Source organism: Lepidochelys kempii, chromosome 3 (assembly GCF_965140285.1).
Source record: "Lepidochelys kempii isolate rLepKem1 chromosome 3, rLepKem1.hap1, whole genome shotgun sequence".
Classification (NCBI taxonomy): Eukaryota; Metazoa; Chordata; order Testudines; family Cheloniidae; genus Lepidochelys; species Lepidochelys kempii.
Window position 1 is genome coordinate 46,304,269 of NC_136382.1, and position 24,698 is coordinate 46,328,966.

The 24,698-nt window shown below is 45.8% G+C and overlaps 1 protein-coding gene across 2 annotated transcripts; it reads right to left on the reverse strand.

Moving 5' to 3' along the window:
• Positions 1-796: 796 nt before the first annotated feature.
• Positions 797-23,785, reverse strand: LOC140908652 (glutathione S-transferase). Of its 2 annotated transcripts, XM_073336238.2 has the most exons (8): positions 23,648-23,785; positions 18,873-19,070; positions 15,459-15,565; positions 14,436-14,487; positions 9,140-9,272; positions 6,027-6,168; positions 1,951-2,082; positions 797-1,259 (listed from the first exon to the last, which is right to left on the reverse strand). In XM_073336238.2, the coding sequence occupies exons 3-8, from the start codon at positions 15,543-15,545 to the stop codon at positions 1,137-1,139; spliced, it is 669 nt and encodes a 222-aa protein (XP_073192339.1). In that variant the 5' UTR covers positions 15,546-15,565; positions 18,873-19,070; positions 23,648-23,785; the 3' UTR covers positions 797-1,136. The 2 variants fall into 2 exon arrangements, with proteins under 2 accessions (XP_073192339.1, XP_073192338.1); XM_073336237.2 differs by lacking the exon at positions 18,873-19,070 and having other exon boundaries at positions 23,648-23,784.
• Positions 23,786-24,698: the final 913 nt, after the last annotated feature.

Here is a 24,698-nt window from a genome sequence, read left to right on the forward strand (position 1 = left end):
TCTCTTCTGTACCTTCTGTTTCTCCTGTGTTCAGACAGCCCTCATCTGCCCCAGGTGCCCTCTTAAGCTTAATTGGAGATCAACTGACCAGACACACGTGCACTGGCTTCTTCCCTCTTCAAGGGATGTTGGTGACACTAATACTTCAGAGGCCAGCAGCCATCACATCTCTCCCTCCACCCACCATCTCTTCAAAATGGACTAGCAGTGGGGAACTGAGCTCATTGGGAAACAGTAACATCCTCCCCTTGCCCACCTTGGCAAGGTGAGGAGTCAAGGATGATATGCAGCATGGCTGGCTGTTCCTCCAGTCACTCATCTCCCCTTCGAGTTGCCTCATAATGGGCTGGAAATGTGGTAAAAGAAGAGCATAAACATCTGCCAGCTCCCTTTGCTACTCAATCATGTGTTGTATTTAATTAGTTTGGCATATTTGCAAACAAAACATTTAAAATGAGAGTTTAACCCAAATTTTGAAAACTTCAGAGATTCAAATGGTTTTTCCTTTCTGCTTATAAAATACGAATTACTGTAGAGTTCTGAACTCAGCATATTTCCTTGTGTATGGGAAGTACTTCATGCAGCAGAAAAGGTATTAAAAGCTTTCAAGGTCATTGGGAGCACCAGTGTGATCAAAATCCAACCGCCATGAAATACTAATGGAGGTAGCGTGGTCCAGCGGGTAGGAAAATGGAGAGGGAATCAGGGATCGGGCACACCCACTTTTCTAAAGCACTTCAAGAGGTACAGCTGTGCATACTAACCTACATGTGTTATTAATAAATGAGCTCCAACAGAAAGCAATGAGTGTTTTATTTCAAGTAAATGTATCTTCCAATTACAAAAGTATTTAACAAGTTACCCTAGTCTACAATACATTGTAATCTAGTTATAGCTATGGCAGTGACATTTTTAAAGTGTTATGTTTCTGCATGCTAGCATTTAACATGTCTTGCTAAAAACTTTCAAAATCCAGTTTCACAGACTAAAGCCAAGAAGAGCCCATTATCATCTAATCTGACTTCCTGTATAGCTCAGGTCATTAAATGTTTGAGTTATGTGAAGTTTACAGCTATATTGAGCATGGCTGAGCTACTATACTGTTGGTGCAGTGATTTTTAGTAACCACATAGTGATTAGATGTTGAATATTTTCTTCACCTGTGCAACGTGCTTGTCATCTGCTGGTGATTTCCTCTGGCTACCAGGCTGCAAGAATTTCTTAATTGTGGGGATGTTGCTTATTCTTCCTTTAAAAGCCTAAAAGAAGAAGCAGTAAAAAGCCTTTCAGATTAAGGAAATGACATTCAACTTCATAGATTAAAATTCACAATGTATTTAACAAAAAATTTGCATGAGCAAAAAAACACACAAAACAAAACAATTGGTAGCTATTTGTGGCCAGATTTCCAGAAGAGGTCAGTACTAGAGCTGGCCAGAGGATGAGCGTACATTTTTGTGGCGACTTTCAAGGTTTCAAAATTTGTTTTGTTCCAGATTGTAACCTTTCTAAGGTGTTCACACAAATGAAATTGTGTTAATGTCTGTTTTCAATTTGGGGAGCAACAGCATGTGACAGCATGGTGATTTGGGCACCAGCCTAGGACCTAGAAGACCCAGGTTCAAGTCCTTGCTCTGCTCTGAGTTGGTCAGAGCAACTTGAACCTGGGTCTTCCACACCCCAGGCCAGTGCATGAGAGTGTCTCCCTCTAAAAAACCGTCTTCATCAAAATTGAAACGTCTCTCTTAAGCATTTTGGCTTCAATGCAGGGGTTTTTTTTGCTGAAAATGTCCTGAGCAGCTCGACTCTTTCCACAGCATCTACCACTGAGAATAATGAGAGCTCAAGTGCTGCAGTGGCTCCAAGGGCTTAAACATCAATACTTTACATTGGGCAACAGAGTCTGAATATAAGTGTATGTTCCTTGGTGAGATCAGGCGATTCAGTTACCTGTAACTGCGGGAATGGGGAGAGTATATCAGGCTTGCACTCTTCTGCCATTAAAATGGCCTCAAGCAGATGGACATCCGCCCAGCTAAATTGGTTACCAACAAGAAACTGTTGGCTATGCTCCTTTAAAACCTATGGAAGATGAGAAAACAGAGAGGTCTTAGGGGTACAAATGGGAAATAGCTTACTTACTTGGTTAAATATGGATTTGTGAGGACTAGTCCAAGCAAGAGGTCTGAGGTGACAAGTAGAGGATTGTGGGCAATCAGAATGCAAAGTCATTTAATTCAAATTGGGTCCACGATTCAGTGTATAACCTCTCCTAGGTCAGGATAACTGCAGGACTTCAGTCCCCAAGAAGGAGATTCATGGCAATGGTGCAAACAGAAGGGGATTATTTGTAGAAGTGGTTAAGAAATAGCCTGATTTTGTAGATTTCCAAAAAAACATTTGATAGTGTAGCTAGAGAACCACCATAGTAAATAGTATGAATCTATGGAGTCTCCAACAAAATCATCAAAATTATTTAAAACTTGCATGTTAGGGGGCTTATTCCTTCACCCACTTACTTCCCTGGTCCTTCTCGCATGAACAGAGAGCAACAATACCCGAAGTCCGAAGGTGCAAACAATTCGATGTTTATTGGGGTGAACTTCCAGCAAGCTTAAATACAAGTTCCTTTTTTCCTTATTTTCGAATCCCAACTTACTTCCTGTTTGCCCCTAATTTATATAGTAATATTCTTAGCTATACCTTAACCAATCATTTTACTAAAATTTAACTAACCAATCCTAACATGGATTAGCTAACCAATTATATCCCATCACCTTAGTTTACACCCAGCAAAATTAGTTTACACCCAGCAAAATTAATTATACAGCAGACAGAAGCAATCACAGAACCAGAGACCATGCCAATAAACAATAGCAAAGTGGGAACTATAATGACAAAACAATACAGAAGTGAGGATTTCACAACTACATCTGTAAAGACATAAGAGTTTCCCAGCTGTGTCTATTGATAAGTGAGTTCTTACCAGACAGAAAACTATCAACCTCAATTTCCTTTTACAGCTTCTAGGCACTTCCCTTTCTCTGGAGGTGACAGGCACTATAAGGACAGGATTAAATTCCTAACAGCCCAATAGCACCTTATTTCAATGTGACTAGTTTGGAATGTGAGGATGTGACCATTCACTTCCCAGCTTATGGCTGCCTCTGTCGCTTAGCCAAAGGCCTTAGCCTAAGAACAGGGCCTCAGACTGTCACAGTAAGAGAAGGCCCTTACACTGGCAGACAGTGATTTTGATTCTTTCTTTTATACCTCTAACTAGCCAAGTGATAGGAATACACCTAAATTCTTAGAGTATAGGCCTTTACAGACAGGCCTGAATATCTATATCCTAACATTGCATCAAAACACTCAGTGTGAAGCAAAGATAAACCAGGAGCTAACAGACTGGTTTAATGTTAACATTGCTCTCAGACAAAGTAATACCTTGTCCCTCATCTTGTTTGGAGTTGCTATTGAATTTAAGTGACAGATTGTCACAGTATGGAAATGAGCACTGCATGGATAAATGGCAAGCTTGGAGATTTAGACTTTGCAGATGACATCTGTCTTCTAAATAAGACAGCTGAAGATAGACAGCCAAAGACAGATGGTCTTGCAAGTTCTGCCAAGCAAACAGGTCTTATTACTAAATCAAAGATGGAAGTTATGAAAATTAATTTACCTACAATGATTTTCTGTACTTGGAAGGTGAAGCCTTAAAAACAGTCAATAAGTTGACTAATCTAGACAGTATCACTCCCAGTACTGGTGACTGTGTTTGAAATAGAATCCAGAATAGGTTAAGCAATTGCTATATTTCAAAGTCTCAAGTCCAATGTGGTTAACAAAACAAACTTAAGATCTTCAAAAGCAACATCCTAAGCATCCTCCAAATGGAGAAGAGTCCATCCAATGCAAACTGAACATCGTTCAGTGCAGATGTATGTGTAACATATTCATAGTAAAATGGACTAAAAATAAGTAATGAAGAGATCCTAGAATGGGCACAACTAGCTACAACGATACAAGCAGAAAGGAAGAAGAGCTTGACTTATTTGGGAAACCTTGCCCAAAAGGAGGTTACCTAAACAAGCACTATTTGGCAACTCCAGGCAAGAGTGAGAGAGGCCAAGCTAGAGACACACTCCGTAGCATTATAATAGCTGAAGTGGCATTATTACATCTCAATAAAAAAGACCTGGAAAAGTGAACCCAGGACAGGGATGATTGGTGCTGTTTGACTTCGAACGTATGCAGCTGATGGTGCAGGAAGAATGATGAGGATGGTGATGACTGAATTTCTTGCATATTGTAAACACTGATTCTGCTTGTGCAAATCTGAGGTTCTGCTGAGGAGACATCAGGTGAAGCTGCATAATTGAGGTTTTGCATTCTTACTGACAAATCCACCCTTGGGCATTTCTGCTTTACATGTGACACTTCCTGTACAACTCTCTTCCAGTCAGCTCTCCATGAACTCCTGCTGTGTGCATATTTTTTACAGTGCTCAAAGATTTTAGAAAAGGCTGCATATTTGTCTACAGCTCAAGAGTGAATAAAGAGATAGAACTCATGTACCAAATCATGAAAAATGTATTCAAATTTCCTCATTACTCCCAAGGTGACTTCAATGGGAATTTTAGTAACCATGACTAGGGCCCTACCAAATTCACAGTCCATTTTGGTAAATTTCAGTCATAGGATTTTTTAAATCTGAATTTTCACGGTGTTGTAACTCTGGAGGTCCTGACCAAAAAGGGATTGTGGGGGGTGACACAAGGCCATTGTAGGGGGCTCACGGTATTGTCACCCTTACTTCTGAGCTGCTGCTGGCGGCAGTGGTGCTGCCTTCAGAGATGGGCAGCTGGAGAGTGGCGGCTGCTGGCTGGGAGCCCAGCTCTGAAGGCAGCTTCACTGCCGGCAGCAGCGCAGAAGCAAGGGTGGAATAGTATGGTATTGCCACCCTTACTTCTGCCCTGCTGCTGGAGGTGGGTCTGACCCAGCCCATGCAAGGGAAGAGGAAGTCCTGTCCCTCTACAACCTGGCTGGGGCTAGCAGCTGGTGCCTGGCACATGGTAAGAGCCCCCAGCCAGGACGCCTCCAGCCCTGCTCCTCTCCAGCACTTGGAGGTCAAAGGGGCCTTGGGGGCGTGTGTGTGTTGGGGGGAGACCACAGCACCCTAAGTGGTCACCCACCCGTAATGCTGGCCCTGCCCCCCCCAAAATGATGATCCCCATACCATGCCACCCTCGCTTCTCTGCTCCTGCTGGTGGGAGCGCTGCCTTCAAAGCTGGATGCCCAGCCAGCAGCCACTGCCCTCTGGCCACCCAGCTCTGAAGGCAGTGCAGAAGTAAGGGTGGGAATATCACGACCCCCCTACAATAGCCAGATTTCATGAGGGAGACAAGATTTCACGGTCCGTGAAACATTTTTCACGGCCATGAATTTGGTAGGGCCCTAACCATGACAAAGGGACCCTCAATCTTAGCTGGAGCCACTAGGAGCTATTGCAATACAAATAAATAACAGTTTTGCCTGAGTAAAGATTGTAGGATTAGCTATTAACACTTCTGAATCACAACTATATTTAATTCAGAACAGCAGAAACACTTGAACTTCTTGGAAAAATATACCCTGATATATGCTCTCAGGACTGTATCCCAGCCATTGATGTGCATGCATATACCACTATGGTGCTAGTGAAGAGTTGGTATCACTGTGTTACCATGGTCTAAACTACTTTAGAAGAGCTGGATTCTGCCATCCCTGCTCACAGTGAATTGCATCCTACTCTGTGAGTGGTCCTACTGAGGTCAATGGGGGCTCTCCGTGCCAGAATCAGCACCAGGTTGTTTGGTGGCCCCCATTCTATGAGGTTTCCCCGAGCAGTCCTGCAGTCCTACAACTCCACCTGCCCTGAGGACATTTCCTCCTGTGCAAGGGAAATTTCAGCAAACACCATTGTACAAACTGTTCTTCTCTATGATCTGTCATGTCTGAACTGTTGCCTCACTGTTACTTACCTTTTCATAGACTGGGAAGTATCTGGTTGTGGCCCTCTCGATGATTAAAGCAAAATTCTTCTCCTTTGCCTCAGGTGGTTGGAAAGGGAGAAACATGATCATTCCCATCAGATCTGTTGTTCCTTCCACGTACATATCAATCCTGAAACAAATGGTTTTTATTTTCCGTTTAGAGGTGTCCATTGATTTCTGAACACTTGACTTTTTGTCCAGTCAGCTTGTTATTTTATTGTAGTGCAATGGCAGCAGTACTCAGGAGGCTAACTCAGCCACTGCACTACAACAAAATTGATTTGACCTCTTGATCTTTACCTGTGCTATTAGTAATACTTTAGACTAGAGGTTCTCAGTCTTCATTAATATGAGATCCATGCTGTCATAAATATAAAGGGAAGGGTAAACCCCTTTAAAATCCCTCCTGGCCAGGGGAAAGCTCCTCTCACCTGTAAAGGGTTAAGAAGCTAAAGGTAACCTCGCTGGCACCTGACCACAATGACCTAATAGTAAGTAATCTAGCTAGGTACGTGTTAGATTATGATTTCTTTAAATGGCTGAGAAAAGAATTGCACTGAATAGAATAACTATTTCTGTCTGTGTATCTTTTTTGTAACTTAAGGTTTTGCCTAGAGGGATTCTCTGTGTTTTGAATCTAATTACCCTGTAAGGTATCTACCATCCTGATTTTACAGAGGGGATTTCTTTACTTCTATTTACTCCTATTTCTATTAAAAGTCTTCTTGTAAGAAAACTGAATGCTTTTTCATTGTTCTCAGATCCAAGGGTTTGGGTCTGTGGTCACCTATGCAAATTGGTGAGGCTTTTTACCAAACCTTGTCCAGGAAGTGGGGTGCAAGGTTTTGGGAAGTATTTGGGGGGAAAGACGTTTCCAAACAGCTCTTTCCCAGTAACCAGTATTTGTTTGGTGGTGGTAGCGGCCAATCCAAGGACAAAGGGTGGAATATTTTGTACCTTGGGGAAGTTTTGACCTAAGCTGGTAAAGATAAGCTTAGGAGTTTTTCATGCAGGTCCCCACATCTGTACCCTAGCGTTCAGAGTGGGGAAGGAACCTTGACACATGCTATGAAAGAGAGATTGTCCCAGTGGCAAGAACAGCAATAGTTCACATGAAGAGTAATATTAGGAACATATCTCTGTATTTTTAGTTGTGCTATTCAAAAGCTGTTTACATTTTGAAATTCCAAAAAAAAAAAAAAAGCAGGAAAACCAGCTACAACCACAGCTACACTGCTGATCAGAAAAACTTTTTGAATTTTGACAATAAATGGAAATTTTGGAAGAGGTTTTCACCCTTTGTTTTCCCTCTTTCAACAAGCTCCAATTTGTAGCAGATTTTTTTTTTCTTTTTTAGTAGCAGGAAACACAGAGGCACCAGCAAGATATATACGTATATAACCAGCAAGAGCTCTACAGAACATTTTGAGAACCAGCACCTTTGGTTTTTGACAACAATAATGCTGAACAGGTAGCAAATGGTGGAATCTAGATTTACATGATCAGTCCTATTCTAGTCAAGGGTAGAATATAGGCTTCAGAATTGTTAATTTGTTGGTAATGATGCTGAAAGAATCGGAGCTGAAAATGAGTTCACAGGGCAGGGGAGGGTTGGGGCGAAGGCTTTCCTGGTAAAATGAACACATTTATTTGTATATAATTGATACCACAAACATTGAACCCCATAAAAGGATTCCCACTGAGTTAATTTTCAGGAGAAAGCTTAATATGTTCTTAATATGTTCTCTCAACACTGATGTTTTTGTTATGACTTCGTTAGGAGGGGTGGACAAGGAAAATTTCATTGCTCACATGTTAAGCTATAGCACAGCAGTTCTCAAACGGTGGGTACTCAAATGGTGGGTACCCCAAAGTGGGTCACGACCCAATTTTAATGGGGTCGCCAGGGCTAGCTTAGACTTGCTGGGGCCTGGGGCCGAAGCCAAAGCCCAAGGGCTTCAGCCATGGGCAGTGGGGCTCAGCTTACAAGCTCCCAGCCTGGGGCTGAAGCCCTTGGACTTCAGCCCCCCACCCACGGCAATGGGGCTTGGGATTTGGCCCCCCGCACCCAGGACAGTGGGGCTCAGGCAGGCTCAGGCTTCGGCCCCACCTCCTGGGGTTGTGTAGTCATTTTTGTTGTCAGAAGGGGGTCACAGTGCAATGAAGTTTGAGAACCCCTGCTAATGCTGTGAAACTAGAATTCTTATATACGATGAAGTCCTTGTCTAAGCAACAGAGTATCCAAAAATTGTTTTGCTTTAGGAGATTGTAGAGTGCATATGTACAAACAACAATCTATGGTAATTTTTAAAGTGAACAGAAGTTTTCAGTTGAAACTGGCTGTTTTTAAATTGGGCCAACAGGCACAAACACACCCCAGGCTTCCTCCAAAGATTAAGTTCTCTGAACCGTTATCATTAAATAGGAAAGAAATTAAAGTAAATACCAAGGCATATGAGGCCTTTATTATTATCCCATTAAGGATTGGAAGTTGCCTCAAGAACTTAAGATGCTTCTGGTCTCTATATAAATTAAGAAACTCTGTGGAGAGCCTTAACAGTATCATCAATTTGTTCGTGTTCATCAACAGTCATAGGGAACAAGTATTTAATCATGAGCTCTTCAATTTAGCAGAGAAAGGTATAACATGATCCAATGGCTGGAAGTTGAAGCTAGACAAATTCTTACTGGAAATAAGGTGTAAATATTTTAACAGTGAGAGTAAGTAACCATTGGAACAATTTACCAAGGTCGTGGTGAACTCTCCATCACTGGCACTTTTAAAATCAAGATTGGATGTTTTTCCAAAGGATGTGCTCTAGGAATTATTTGGGAGGTTCTGTGGCCTGTGATATACAGGAGGTCAGAAAAGATCACAATAGTCTCTTCTGGCCTTGGAATGTATGAATCTACCAGGTACATAATGACCATGAATCAAAACTCTGGGTTTGAGACATCAATGGTGTTTGGACAGGTTTATCATTTTAATATATATGCGGGGGAGAAGGGGGTTAAATTTCTAAGCAGTATTCTTCTTTATCTACTTCAGGCAAATGTTCAAATAAAGGAAGTGTATATTAATAAGGGTCGTGTTACAGTACAGTGCTCTCTCCCTCAGGTCCTTCCCATAGAGGTTGTGTTTCCCTGCTATGTAGCTGAGAATGGCTCTGGTCTGCACCATCTTCATCCCATCAATTTCCACCATGGGCACTTGTTGAAACAGCAGGGCTCCATCTTTGGAAAGGAAAAGAAGTTAAGTCACTCAGTTCTCAAACTGTTGTATCATTGCCTGGATCTGAGAGAAAACGCCTTATAATTTACATGGACATTTCCGGTTATGTTAGAGAGATCCTAAGCTTCTATTGCCAGAGTGAAGGAATATGCAGTACACCTCTCACGCAGGCCATATCACATTAGAGAAGTGGTCTCATGAACAAAACTCCCCTTCCACTGACAATCCAGATTAAGCCAAACAGAAGAAAGTTGTTCTTAAAATATGACTGTCCAGACCGTGGCTCTCAACCTATTTACCAATGTGGGTTGCCTGTGCAGCTCTCTCTGTGTTATGTGGGCCGCATCAACAATCCATTATACACACACACACCCTGTACATCTACAAAAAAAATAAGGTTTACTATTTGTAAAATGACAGCAATACCATGCAAATCAATATAGTACCTTTCTTTTCAACACTGGCAAATATCTACCAAGAGCATTTTGAATTAGCAAAATAAGTCAAAACATCAAACTGTTAAAATTAATTAATTTACTGAAAGGGTGGCATGGCATGATATATTGTTACCCTCACTTCCGCTCCGCTGCTGGCAGCATAGCTGGGCTGAGCGCCTGGAGAGCATGGCTGTGGAGCCTGTCTGCAAAGATGGGGAGCCCTACCTGGTGCAGGGCACCCCCCACCCAGGGGCTGCCCCTACAGCCAGGGAGTGCTCCCCCATCATCCAGAGCCCCCAAACACTGGATGACCATCCAGAGACTGTGCCCCAGACACCTAGAGTCTGTCCCCCATGCAGTGGCTGCACCCCCCTCCCTGAAGCCCTAGCCCCCTGCACTCCCTCCCAGCGCCCCTGCCCCACCCTCCCTGTGGCCCTAGCCCCCTGCATCCCCCCTCTCAGCACCTCCTGTCTACCATCTCACCTGCATGTAGTTCAGCTTGGCAGCCCACCCTGCCCCTGCAGTTCTAGTGCCAGGGAGCCTGCTCCAGCCAGGGTCACCGGACTCACAATCCTACTAGGGTAGGAGGGGGGAGCTGACACCTGGGCCTGGTCTCGCACCACCCCATTTTTGCACCCCCGGAGCAGGTGCCCCTCCTGCCCCACCCTAGTTATGGCACTGAGGATGTCACACGGGCCACAGCTGTGTACTGATTGGGCCGCAAGTGGCCCACAGGTTGTGAACCACTGGTCTAGACACAAACTTGCACCAGTTTAAAAACTACATCTTTAAGGGTATGTCTACACTACAAAATTATGTCTAATTTATAGAAGTCAATTTTTAGGAAGCAATTTTATACAGCCGATTGTGTGTTGTCCCCACTAAGTGCATTAAGTTGGCGGAGTAAGTTCACACTACCGAGGCTAGCATCGACTTTCGGAGCGTTGCACTGTGGGTAGCTATCCCACAGTTTCTGCAGTCTCCGCTGCCCATAGGAATTAAGCTCCTAATGCCTGATGGGGCAAAAACATTGTCGCAGGTGGTTTTGGGTACATGTCGTCAGTCGCCCCTCCCTCCATGAAAGCAACGGCAGACAATCGTTTCGCGCCTTTTTTCCGTGCAGGCGCCACGCTGCTTTCAGCAGACGGTGCAGTAGAACTGCTAACCGTCATCATCCACCGCTTCCACTGCCACTCTGCTCTCCTGGTGGTCTCGCATGGCCGCTTCCGCTGCAACTCTGCTCGGCTGCTCTTGTCTCGCCATAACACGGCAAGCATGCAGCCCACTCAGCTGTTGTGTCCTGGCAGCAGACGGTGCAGTCGGTCTGCAAAACTGGTCATCCAACCACTGTTTCCCCTGCAACTCTGCTCTCCTGCAGATGCCATACCATGGCAAGCATGGAGCCTGCTCAGATCACCGTAGCAATAATGAGCATTGTAAACACCTCGCTCATTATCATGCAGTGTATGCAGAAACAGACCTACAAAAGCAGGTGAGGAGGCGATGGCAGCGCGGTGATGAGAGTGATGAGGACATGGACATAGACTTCTCCCAAAGCACGGGCCCCAGCAATTTGGCCATCCTGGTGGCAATGGGGCAGGCTCATGCCATGGAATGCCAATTCTGGGCCCATGAAACAAGCACAGACTGGTGGGACCGCATAGGGTTGCGGGTCTGGAATGATTCCCAGTGGCTGCGAAACTTTCGCATGCGTAAGGGCACTTTCGTGGAACTTTGTGACTTGGTATTCTTGCACTTTAGGGCAGGGGAAAGCAAGATGAGAGCAACCCTCACAGTTCACAAGAAAGTGGCGATAGCCCTCTGGAAGCTTGCAACGCCAGACAGCTGCTACTGGTCAGTGGGGGAATCAATTTGGAGTGGGCAAATCTACTGTGGGGGCCGCTGTGATTCAAGTAGCCAGCGCAATCACTGAGCTGCTGCTATCAAGGGTAGTGACTCTGGGAAACATACAGGTCACACTAGATGGCTTTGCTGCAATGGGATTCCCTAACTGTGGTGGGGCGATAGAAGGAACGCATATCCCTGTCTTGGGACCGGAGCACCAAGGCAACCAGTACATAAACCGAAAGGGGTACTTTTCAGTGGTGCTGCAAGCACTGGTGGATCACAAGGGACGTTTCCCCAACATCAGCATGGGATGGCTGGGAAAGGTACATGACGCTCTCATCTTCAGGAATTCTGGTCCGTATGAACAGCTGCAGCAAGGGACTTACTTTCCATACCCGAAAATAACCATTGGGGATGTTGAAATGCCTATAGTTATCCTTGGGAACCCAGCCTACCCTCAATGCCATGGCTCATGAAGCCGTACACAGGCACCCTGGACAGTAGTCAGGAGCTGTTCAACTATAGGCTGAGCAAGTGCAGAATGGCGGTAGAATGTGCATTTGGACGTTTAAAAGCTCGCTGGCGCAGTTTACTGACTTGGTTAGACCTCAGCGAAACCAATATTCCCATTGTTATTACCGCTTGCTGTGTGCTCCGCAATATCTGTGATAGTAAGGGGGAGACATTTATGGCAGGGTGGGAAGTTGAGGCAAATCGCCTGGCCACTGATAACGCGCAGCCAGACACCAGGGCAGTTAGAAGAGCACAGCAGGGCGTGCTGCGCATCAGAGAAGCTTTGAAAACCAGTTTCATGGCTGACCAGGCTACATTGTGACAGTTCTGTTTGTTTCTCCTTGATGAAAACCCGCTCGCTTGGTTCACTGTACTTCCCTGTAAGCCAACCACCCTCCCCTCCCTCCTTCGATCACCGCTTGCAGAGGCAATAAAGTCATTGTTATTTCAAATTCATGCATTCTTTATTAATTCATCACACAAATAGGGGGGATAACTGCCAATGTGGCCCGGGAGGGGTGAGGGAGGAAGAGAGGAGGGAAGGACAAGGCCACGATGCACTTCAAAACTTATTGAATGCGAGCCTTCTGCTGCTTCGGCAATCCTCTGGGGTGGACTGGTTGGGTGCCTGAAGGGCCCCCCCACCACATTCTTGGGCGTCTGGGTGAGGAGGCTATGGACTTGGGGAGGAGGGTGGTTGGTTACACAGGGGCTGCAGTGGCGGTCTGTGCCTTTCCTGCACCTCAACTATACGCCGGAGCATATCAGTTTGATCCTCCAGTAGCCTCAGCATTGCACCCTGCCTCCTTTCATCATGCTGCTGCCACCTTTCCTCTTGATCCCGCCACTTGTCCTTGCGTTCATTTTGTGCTTTCCTGGACTCTGCCATTGTCTGCCTCCATGCATTCTGCTGGGCTCTTTCAGTTTGGGTGGACTACATGAGCTCAGAGAATATTTCATCACTAGTGCGTTTTTTTCGCCTTCTTGTCTGCACTAGCCTCTGGGATGGAGATGCTAGTGGCAGCGTTGAAACATCTGCAGCTGATAGATAAAGAACGGATGTTGCTTGAATGCCAGCAAACACTGGGACCACATGCTGCCATGCTTTCTTATGCAATGATTCCAGACTATGTGCTACTGGCCTGCCGTGATAAAGTGTCCTACCATGGAGGATGCAATAAGGCTGCCCTCCCCAGAAACCTTTTGCAAAGGCTTTGGGAGTACCTCCAGGACAGCTTCATGGAGATGTCCCTGGAGGATTTCTGCTCCATCCCCAGAGATGTTAACAGACTTTTCCAGTAGCTGTAGTGGCCGCAAAATCATCCCAAGTCTTCAGGACAAAGTAATCATTAAACACACTTGCTTTTAAAGCATGTATTATATTTACAAAGGTACACTCACCAGAGGTGCCTTCTCCGCCTTCAAGGTCCGGGAGCCCGGGTTGGGAGGGTACTGTCACCAGGGTGATAAACAGTTCCTGGCTGTCGGGGAGAACGGTTTCTCCGCTTGTCTGCTGTGCGCTATCTCCTCCTCCTCATCTTCCTCATCCCCAAAATTCTCATCCCTGTTGCGTGAGACTCCCTTGCAGGAGTCCACGTACAGGGGTGCGGTAGTTGTAGGGGCACCCACTAGAATTGCATGCAGCTCATCATAGAAGCGGCACGTCTGGGGCTCTGACCCCGAGCGGGTGATTGCCTCTTGGGTTTTTTGGTAGGCTTGCCTGAGCTCCTTAAGTTTCACGTGGCACTGCTGCGGGTCCCTGTGATAGCCTCTGTCCTTCATGCCCTTGATGATTTTTTCAAATATTTTGGCATTTTGTCTTTTGGAATGGAGTTCTGATAGCATGGATTCATCTCCCCATACAGCGATCAGATCCAGTACCTCCCGTTCGGTCCATGCTGGAGCTCTTTTGCGATTCTGGGGCTCCATGGTCACCTCTGCTGATGAGTTCTGTATGGTCACCTGTGCTGATCAGCTTGCCACGCTGGCCAAATAGGAAATGAAATTCAAAAGTTCGCAGCGCTTTTCCCCGTCTACCTGGCCAGTGCATCTGAGTTCAGAGTGCTGTCCAGAGTGGTTAGAATGGAACACTGTGGGATAGCTATCGGAGGCCAATACGGTGAAATTGCATCCACACTAACCCAAATTCAACCTGGCGATGTCAATTTCAGTGCTAATCCCCTTGTCGGGGAGGAGTATAGAAATAGATTTTAACAGCCCATTAAGTCAACAAAAATGGCTTCGTTGTGTGGATGGGTGCAGGGTTAAATCGACCTAATACTGCTAAATTCGACCTAAACTTGTAGCGTAGACCAGGGCTAAGTTAAATCAGTGCAAGTTTGTGTCTGGACTAGGCCCTAGACTCACCGTTGCGTAACTTTTCTAAGTCTTCCTTTGTTTCCACATACTCTTCTTCAAACTGGAAAACAGAAATAAAGGGGGTTGATTGCTATATTTCATGGATCATGAATGAACAATTAGTGGATATTTGCCTTTGGGTACTTTATTTAAAAAGCAGCTAATGCTACATGGAAAATGTTGAGAAACTACAAGAGACAATTCTGCCTTTATGTTTCTTGCCTTGATTTAAAAAATAAAAATAAAAGACATTTGAATGAGAATAGGATCTTTGTTGCTCCATAACTTGTTCTCTAGCAGCTTATCTCCCACAGTAACATACATCACTGCAAGTCATAAAGAAGATTTTTCACTTCAAGTGTTGAGAAGCCAAAGAGGAAAATGAATTCCTAGGAAATGACAATAATTTCAAGAAAATATTCAGCACAGAAATTAAGCCATATCATGCCACACTTTTGCTTGATGTGAATCAAGGTAGCTTTGTTGACTTCGGGAGAGCTGTGCTAATTTATACAAGTTTGAGGATCTGGACAAAAAGTATACAAAATTATCTCTAAACAAAATGTTTTTCAAAGTTATTCATATGGTGTGACTGGGTCTTTAAAGCAAGAGTAAATGAGAGACAATTGAAAATAGCAATCATTCAAAAGAAGTTGGAGAGATTCCTGACTTTGAACAGCAGCAACAATTCAAGATCTCTTCAAATTAATTTTTCTGAACAAGACGATAGCCAAGGACAGTTTCTCCTTGGAAACAGAAACCCTTGTTATTGCAAAGAATGAAATGAATACATTCTACAGGACACGAAATGCCAGTTTCACTAATATCCTTGCTGAATATTATTAGGACCGTGTAAGTAATATATAGGACAGCTGACATGCAGAATTTACATCCAGCTTCTTGTGACTCTTGTACACGTAATCACTTGTGTGTTAGGAGATTGTGCTAATAACTAGTCATTAGTCATACTGTCAAAATAGAACAGTCATTTCAACCATTGATTAATCTGATCACTTTATGAGAAATACAAACCTCAACCCCAGCTGCTGCTAACAGCCATCGGATAGATTCCATTTTACCTCTTCCTTTAGTGTAGTGCAGTTTGGGTTTTCCAGCCATGTTTTCAGATTTCTTGTTGCCTGACAAATACAGCAAAGGAAAATTATTTTAAAAGGAAGTATTTAATTTCAAGGGGGGATTTTGAATTTTACATGCCAATGCAGTAAATATTGCTGAGTGTCTTGCAATGGACATGCACATGAGGAAGAGAGAGGTAATCATGACCTAAATATCTGTGCTTGAGTCATACAAGCCCTCTATGGGCTCAGTGGAGAAAGAGTACCCTCTGTCTGTTTATTGAATGGAAGAGCGAACTGTTTTATAGGGAATTATGGAGCTAATGTTGAACTAGCATTGTCTTATTGATCTGCTTTTTTAAAATTATGATTTATTAGGAATAAGGCAGCAGTGACAGTTTTTATGCCTCTGTGACATTTGGGGATGCAATCTAAACCAGCAAGTGGTTATACCACCGTCTGCCCTACAACCCTGGGTGCATTAAATGCTCTACTGGTGCGGTTTACAGCCCAGACACCAACAGCTAGCAGACAAGGAGGCAATCCCCTGAGCGTCGGTATACTTTGCAGATCTGATTCAGCACCCTGACCCCAGCAGCGTGCCTACCACACATCAGTCCCATAGGTTAAGTGATACCAAGTAGAAGTAATAAGGGTTAAGAGAGGGTTACAAAGAAACAAAAGTAGGAATGTGCTTCTAAGACTAAAACTTAATTTCAGCCAGTTACAATCTTTGCCTAAGCAGGTTTTTCCCTATAATCAATTTTATATATGGGGGAAAATCTGCGCTACTGTGGGCATGCAGAATTCATGTCCCCTACAGATTTCTTTGCTTCCCTGGATAAAAAATGACTTTCTGATGGGGAAGCAAAGGGAAGCCACAAGACCATTCACATGCCCCTCCACAGCAGCACAGACACGTCCTTTTGGATGCCCAGAAAGGGTGGGGGGGGACCCCTCCCATGAGCCTCACCCCCCCCCCGCACCCAGAACCTCCCCCACCAAGCCCCCGGCACCCAAACCCCAACCCTGCTGAGCCCCACCTGCATGTGGTCCTCCTACTGAGCCCCAACCCCCCTGCATCCAGACCCTCCATATCCAGAACCCCCCCAAACCCTCCCACACCCAAACTTCCACGCTACCAAGTCCCACCCCCCTGCACCCAGAACCCTACACCAAGCCCTCTGCACCTGACCCCGACCCCTGCACCCAGACCACCCCCAGCTGAGTCCCCATCACTCAAACCCCCACCCTGATGAGCCACACCCCTTATGCACCTGGACCACCCTGATGAGCCCCCCCACACCCAGACCCCCACCCCACCAAGCCCCAAGCACCTGGATCCCCTGCTGAGCTCCATTCCCCCCATACGCAGACCCCCCGTTTAGTCCCAACCACCTTCACCTGTACCCCCCTGCACCCAGAACCCCCCCCAACGACCACCTATGCCCCCAGACCTCCCACTGAGCCATTCGCACCCACCTAGAACCCTCTCACCCCACACCTGGATCTTGCCAGGCTGAGCCTGCCTGCCCACACCTGGTGCCGAGGAGCTTGGACCCCGAGGTGTTTCTGGGGCAGGCCCAGCCCTTGCGCTGTGTCAAGGTTGTGTGCAGCCTCACCATCAAGTCTGTATCCCAGGGAGGGCAGGGGGCTGCAGAGTAATCTTCCACCTCCCTGTAGCCAGTAGCCTGTGCTCCCCACTGCTGGAGCCTCCACATTTATTTATTGACAAATAAAATTTGCAGAATTTTAAAATATTGTGTGCCAAATTTTTATTTTTGGAGGGTAGAATTTTATTTATTTATTTATTTGTTTTTTGGTGCAGAATTCTTTCAGGAGTAGCAAACATGACAAGAATTGCTGACACGGTAGTGAACCACAAGTGGTCCTCTGTGTTACAGCCACCCACTAGTGGAAAAATCTCTAGACTGAAGAAGAACTGTAGAGCTTAAGTATCTGCGAGATTATTTAAATACATTGAAAAAAAATAATTTTCAACTCAGCCTTCAGCACTCACTTTGACCTTATATCCTGAGCAGATCTGTAGGTTGTACTTGGATAAACTACTTAGTCCTTCAGGCTCCAGCCAAAGGCCAATCAATCCCCTCCTGGGATCTAGGCTATCCAGTCTCAGCCACCCAACCTATAAGCCAGTACCTGATCCAACAATGTTTAAATGTGGCTTTGGGACTGGGCTGTGACTCTTTTGGTCTTGCTCTGCAACTCTGCATCTTTTTCACCAATCTGTTCTACATCTACAGCTAAAGCAAAGGCAGCTGCATACACGGTCCCCACCATTTCTATAAACACCAACTGGCAGAATACTTAGGACACCTATGCAGAGATGGCTTCACTCACACCCTGTGGTTCCCATTTGTCTCACTTCCCATCTCAGATATCACCAAGGGGCAGCACTGAGCCTACAATGCTAGTTTCAGTAGTTTCCCGTTTTGTTAACAGTGCTCATCTCACAGCAGCCTTTGCATTCTGCTAAGTCTCCTCTCCAAGGACACAAAGGAAAAGATCTAGAACCCTTGAGGATGACCAGCCTTAAGGCTGAGGGCAAACTCAACACATTGTACGCAAGGTAAATGAATTACTCCATTGTTAGAGACAAAGTTTAATTATTTATGGAACAGCTTTGCAACAATTTTTCAATCTCTTATCAGGGCTCAAAGGTTAACTCTGGTAGCGGAGAATCAGGAAAACACCAGTGAAATAGAGGCCATGAATAAAAGAGTGCATGACAATTGGGTGGTGGAGTCTTTTGCATCATTGGCTGTCCCTACCCAAGTCTCCCCATTGGATGTTTTCCTCAACAATTCCCAAATGAATGACTACTGAAATCACTAGAAATTTTGCCTGAGTAAAGACAACAGAATTTGGCTCTCTCTCCCAGCTTCTATTTTGCTTTTCATTCTGCTTTCTGTCTTTTCCTCTGCTAATACCCCTCTTTCCTGTTTCCTAACAGCCTGCCTAAAACCACAGACAGCCAATTCTTCCCTACCCCCTCTCCTAGGCCCTAGATCCTCTTGTTCTCATCCACCCTGCTCACAGGCACCCAAGGCTTCACTGAGCAGCAAACTGAAGCTACTAGAGAGCAAACTGTACTTATCAGTTGAGCTCTGCCCCTATTTGCCTCCATCTGTTCAAATTTGAACAACAAAATGCAATTAAGAGATAGAGCATTTATAGTTTGTTCATTTCAATCCCCCCTTCCCCAGGAGTAGTGAAAGGGAAGTCAAATTAACACTTAAACACAAAAGCATGTTAATATCAGTTGGCTGCTCCACTCAGAACAGCTGGGGAGTGGAAAAGAAATCTAAGCTGAAAAAGAAGTGCCTGTACTTACACAAGCAGTACTTACCCAATCCAGTTTCCTGCAGGGAGAAATCAACCTGGAGACGAGTCTATTTGCAAGGGGCCTATGTCAAGGCAGCTTTGGAACACACGGGAATTATGCAAATTGTTCTGAGATTGCCCCACTCCATGATTGGTTCAGGTACGTCCAGCCTGCACATCTGATCATGGCTTATAGTAGCAAGGCAGTTAAGTGACTCTGTAGCTACATTGTGTGATGGATCCATGTTTTTAAAACATTAATAATGTAAGAGAAGTTAAACCATTGTTAAGTTGCCTCAGACTTGATAATAAGATACTAGACATAACCTTTATATTTTGAAAATCTCAGGATTTCCTATCTATTCTAATGCGATGTATTTTCTGTGTCTCAAACAGCATTGCCAGACTCTCAAGGTCCCAGATACCACTCTGATTGTTAAATATAATTCACACATACTTTTTTGTTTAACCTGATTTAGGTTCTGATCCTGCAATAAGCTCCATACAGGTGGGCCCCCATTTATACAAAGGCCATTGCACGGCCTTATTCCATCTTTCTAATCAGATGTGGTGTTCATAGTAGCTTTTATATCGTAATGCAGTATTCATTTAACAAAGCCTTATGAGGGCTGTTCTAGCAGATTGATCACATGGCATACATCCCACATTAAATCAAATCTGACTCAGTCTAGAGATGTGTGAACCAGTGAACTGGTCTCTGCTGGGACTTGGACCAACAGCGTTTGGATCCAGACCACAAAGTGCCCTAATAGGATTAAGGATAAATTACCTCTGAAGGTTTAAAATTTACAAGTGGTGATAAAACCTTAATCTCTCTTCAGATATGACTAAGAGCTAGAGCCATACTCCTCCCCAGGCCAAGGTGCACAGCTCCATGTCCCAACCCTGCATGATGCTGAGCCCCATAGAGTCAGTGGAAGTTGAGGGTGCTCAGCCCCTTGCAGGAGGCACTCTGCACCACTCAGTACCAGCTGCCAAATGAAGAGTCTAGTTTTTCATCCATGTAAATCTAGCCTTTTGCTTTCACGGCAGCCAAAATGCAGTTCAGCAGTGCACAGGTGACCCTATCTTTTCATGGAGAGTAAAACACCTGTTAGGTCAAACACCCAGAGGCAGACAAGTTAAACCTAGTGCCACTGCAGACAGTCCTAGACATGTCTGCAGAAAAGAACTATCAAAATGTAACAATGTTAAACAATTCACACAGTGCTGCAAGTTATGCAAAATAAATTGTCCTAAGGCCAGATAGCAATTTGGGCTACATGCCTGTGGGGAGTCTTCAGAGCCCAAACTGCAACTTCAAAGCACTCTCTACACAGCTATTTTTAGAGCCCGAGCATGAGTCAGTCAACCTGGGCTGGGAGGCTCACTCCCACAGGCTCCCAAATGCTGGGTAGATGTACCGTAAAAGTTCAGATGCCTGTGTCATGCCTAAACCCCAGGCCAAACCACAAAGTGGGGACAGAGGAGCAGGCACCTCCAAGACACAGGAAAAACAACTACTGGCCACCCCTCCCACCAGCAAAAAGGATCCTAGTGATGACTATTGCGGATTATTACTAAAATTAGTGAGAGAACCATTTCCCCCTTCTCCTCCCCCCATCCCATTTTTATGCTATTTTATCATTTGTCTTACTTTATCCTAACACGGTGCCACAGTCCACATCTCAGGCATGTGAACTGTGAGCACTTTAATGTGTCCCAAGTAAAAAATACCATGGCATAGTAAATCTTTTGACCAATATAAAAACTGTCCAAGTGGCAACCCTAGATAACCACCTGACTCATCCGTGGGGCCCAATGCAATAGATGTGCTCAGAGTATGCCTAATGCCACACAAAACGGCAGGGTCACAAGGAGGCAGCCTCTTCCACAAGGATGTGGGGGAACCCTGGTTCAATTCCCCCCTCTACCTGATGAGGCGATGGGATTTGAACAATGGTTCTCCAGCTCTCGGGTGAGTGCACTAGCTTCTGGACTATGGGATGTTTCCTATTTAAATTGCTTTACTTTAATTAATATCTGATAATTAAATATCGATTGGATCAGAGTGAGAATCACTCTGTAGCCTAGTGGTTAGGACACTCACCTAAGAGGTGGCAGATACCTCCTCAGATCCTTTCTCCTCAGTGGGAAGAGGAGGGAACTGAACAGGGGTGAGTATCCTAACTGCTGAGGTAAAGATTAAGGGAGGAGGCTGCTTTCTTCTCCCAACCCCAAAACTATTTTGTATAGAGTTAGGCAGGCAACTAACTCTCTCTTGCAAGAGAGTTGCTAAATGGCTAAGCTGCCAGACTCCCGGTCATGGATCGCAAACAGAGATAGGACCCTCCCTCGAGCCTGGATTTAGGCACCTAACTCTATGGGAGGGGTGGGATTTAGGACACATCCATCTTATTAGCAAGCATCTCCAATTGGCTATTTTAGGCTATGTCTACACTTAAAATGCTACAGTGTAGACACTCACTGCAGCAATGGGAGAGGTTCTCCCATCACTGTCATTAATCCACCTCCCCAAGAGATGGTAGCAAGGTTGACAGAAGAATTCTGTCTACACCTGGTGCTAGGCTGGCTTTTCACACCTCTGAGTGCCATAGCTGGCTTGACCCAACTTTTCAGTTTAAACCAGCCCTTAAGCAGCTCTCTGCCTAACATGCTGGCTCTTATTTATCCATTCTTAGGCTCCTGTCTCCATAGGCACACACTTCCCTACCGAGGGGGTGCCCGACCCCCCCCACTCCACCCTTTCCCCCAAGTGCACCGCATTCCTGCTCCTCCCTCTCCCACCCAAAGCCGACCTGCATGCCAGGAAACAGCAGCAGGCAGGAGGCGCTGGGATGGAGGGGGAGGAGGCTGCCAGCGGGGGAAAGGCCCTGCAGGTGCTAATTTTTCTCCGCAGGTGCTCCAGCACTGGAGGACCCACGGAGTCAGCGCCTATGCCCGTCTCTCCCCACCCACTGTATACCAAGCCTAGACACCTAACTCAGGCTTTGTGGATCCCATTATTGTTCCAGTGGTTTTTTTAGACATCTGAGCATTGCCACACCTAAGTCCCTTTATAGAACAATGTCTTAGTGCTAGCTTAAGGAGCAAGAATCACAGAAGTGCAGGATTGGAAAGGACCTCGAGAGGTCATCTAGTTCAGTTCCCTGCATTCATGGAAGGACTATGTAATCACTAGACCATTCCTGACAGGTGTTTATCTAACTTGTTCTTAAAAGCCTCCAAAAGAAGGAAGCAAATATGTCTCATAAGGGAGTCAAAATGCCTTCTGCGGCAGTACAGCTCATGCAGCTCTCTTTGCTCAGGCCTGAAGATAAAGTCACAGTCTAGGTCCAAAACCCTTAAAGGCATTTATTTAGTGCCTAACTCCCTAAACTTTGAGGAACGGGGGACCAAATCCTTAGTGTTAAATACATATACACACTCTCCAGCAAGGTTCAAAACATACAGAATGGGCATTTATGACTTGGTTGATGTCAATGAGAGTTGAGTGCTCAGCGTCTCTGAGGATCAGGCCCTTAACTGGATGCCAAAGTGTTAAAACAGGAAGAACAAAACTCTCCTGGGTGAGTTCAAACAATGGAATTAGGAGCCTGGACTACTTCAAAGAAAAAGTTAGGTATGGGGACTACAGCTACTACATTACTGAACTCTGCAGCTACAACTAGAGGTTACGAAATCACTGCGTGCTTTGCAAGTTATGTCGTCTGACAGGCTCTTCAGCTAACAGCCAGAAGGCTGAAGACAACAGTAAACAAAGCAGCAAACTTTTTGGAGCAAAGGGTCGGTTTCAATGTCTTTCCCATTTTCGAAAAAGGTTTCAAAATTGTCAGTGTCCCATTTCGACATTTTTCAAAACAAAAGGGTGCATTTTTCAGTTTGAAACGACATTCTGTTTAGAAATCTAAGTTTACCATAAAAACAAACCAAAATGTTTCATTTCAGCTGATCCAATTTCCACAACCCAACCCAACCCCCTTTCAGATTTATGGTTCATGAAAAACAGATGTTTGACTGTGCCCCGATTTGGGACTAGAAAAGTTTTCAAACCTCAAGAATCCATATAGGTAGGGTTGCCAATTTTGGTTAGCCCAATTCCTGGAGGTTTCATCACATCACATAATCTTTCATTAAAAATTAAGCTTTAATTCCTGCAGACTCCAGAACAAACTGGGGGGGAGGGGGGAAGGTTGGCAACCCTACTTACAGGAGAGGGAAGGCACTTCCTGGATCCCAATAAGGCTAGTGGGATCGCGGCCCAGCCCACGCCCACACCCGCACTGCAGGGTAGCGGGGTTGGAGCAGACAATCGCCCTCTCCAGCGGGAGGCATCTGTGCACCGAACCCTCCCTGGGGCTGGGGCCTCAACCCACAGCCGGGCTCGGAGCTCAGCCCGCACCCTGCGACAGGCTGCCTGCGCCCCTCGCTGGGCAGCGTTGCCTCAGCCATCTCAGCCCTGCACAGTCAGGGCCACCTAACACCGCCTGCGCGACAGCGGCGCTTCCCCCAGTGACTCCCCTGCGAGAGGGCCCGGGGGGAAGCTGACTCCCGCCCCATTCCCGCGCCGAGCAAAGGCTGGATTCCCCCTGCTCTCCCACCGCAGGTGCACTCACTCAGCGAGCAACACAGTCACCTCACCGACCCCTCTGCTCTTAGAGAGCCCCCAACCCCGGGAGCTACTAACTCCTGACTGGCCCCCAGCTGCAGAAAATCCAGAGGCAGCCCCGCAAGCCCGCTGCGTAACCCACGAACGCTACCCGGGAGCAGAGCCGGTACCTGGCGGGTTCGGAGCACTGATCTCGGACTCCTGCCTCACTCCTCCTCAGACACAGCCCGTGACAGTGTGGCTGCCTTCAGCCCCTGTCTGGCTCCACCTCCTGAGGGCCCCATGAGGAGGAGAAGCTCCCACCGGAGATCAGTTTTCTCTGGCTTCGTTTCCAAGTCACTCTCGCCCAGCAGTGCAAGGGGGAGGGAGGCTGGCTGTGTTTTGTTCCAAGAGATTTGTTTGTTAACAATAAACAAACAAAAATGAATAAGATGTTTTTCATGCTGCTGGCTTGTGACTCCAGGCCTTGCTTGGTTCTGACTCCAGGCCTTGCTTGGTTTGAGAAACTGAGTGATATTGAGGCTTTGCTCCAAAATGTTAGTCAGACAAATGCAGAGAGAACATGTGCTCCTGGATTCTGAGGAACAGCCAGATCAAACACACTGGTGGCCTGGCTTATGTTCTGTAATTGTCAGGTTATTTCCCAACACAGTTCTGTATTATGAGAATGTTCTTTGGTCCTGTCTACCCAAGCAAGGCTACCAGCACCCGGTGTCTTGTGATAATCAAGGAATCAATTTTATAACAGTCTCTACCGTGCGCACACACAGTCAATCTGGGGCTAAACGCCACCCTCTCTTATTCCCTGTTAAGCTCTGTGTTGCCACCAGTGTCCCTCAGTCTGCCTACCAAGCCTATCTAGGTTTTCATAGTGCATTCATCTGTGTTGATGGATGCTCTGTATGGGATGTGGGCCTGGGTGCTGGTGCAGCAGAAGGAAAGCTAGGAGCTGCAGTAGGGCATAGGAGCTGGACACTTGGGAGCAGCTCTTCAACAAATGCTAGAACAAGATGGCCCAATGGCTGTTGCTACAGTAGCCTGTTGCTCCCCGGGCAGAGTTGGGGAGGGGGGATAACAGTACCTAGAACCCATTTCCAAATTAAGGTCATGGGCAGCTAAGGGGAATCATATCACTCAGGGGAGTGGACTAATGACCCTCACCCCCACCACTTTACTTTTGCTGTAGTTACAAATGGTAACAGAGGTGGGTTCCTTTAATGA

Bases quoted from the DNA above. Each gene is read 5' to 3' on its own strand.
- LOC140908652 (XM_073336238.2), bottom strand. From the start codon at position 15,545: ATGGCTGGAAAACCCAAACTGCACTACACTAAAGGAAGAGGTAAAATG. The intron at 9,273-14,435 runs GTGAGTCTAGGG...TCCTTTCCAAAG, and splicing joins CTTAGAAAAGTTACGCAACG to ATGGAGCCCTGCTGTTTCAA. The intron at 2,083-6,026 runs GTAAGTAACAGT...CATCTTCCATAG, and splicing joins ACTTCCCAGTCTATGAAAAG to GTTTTAAAGGAGCATAGCCA.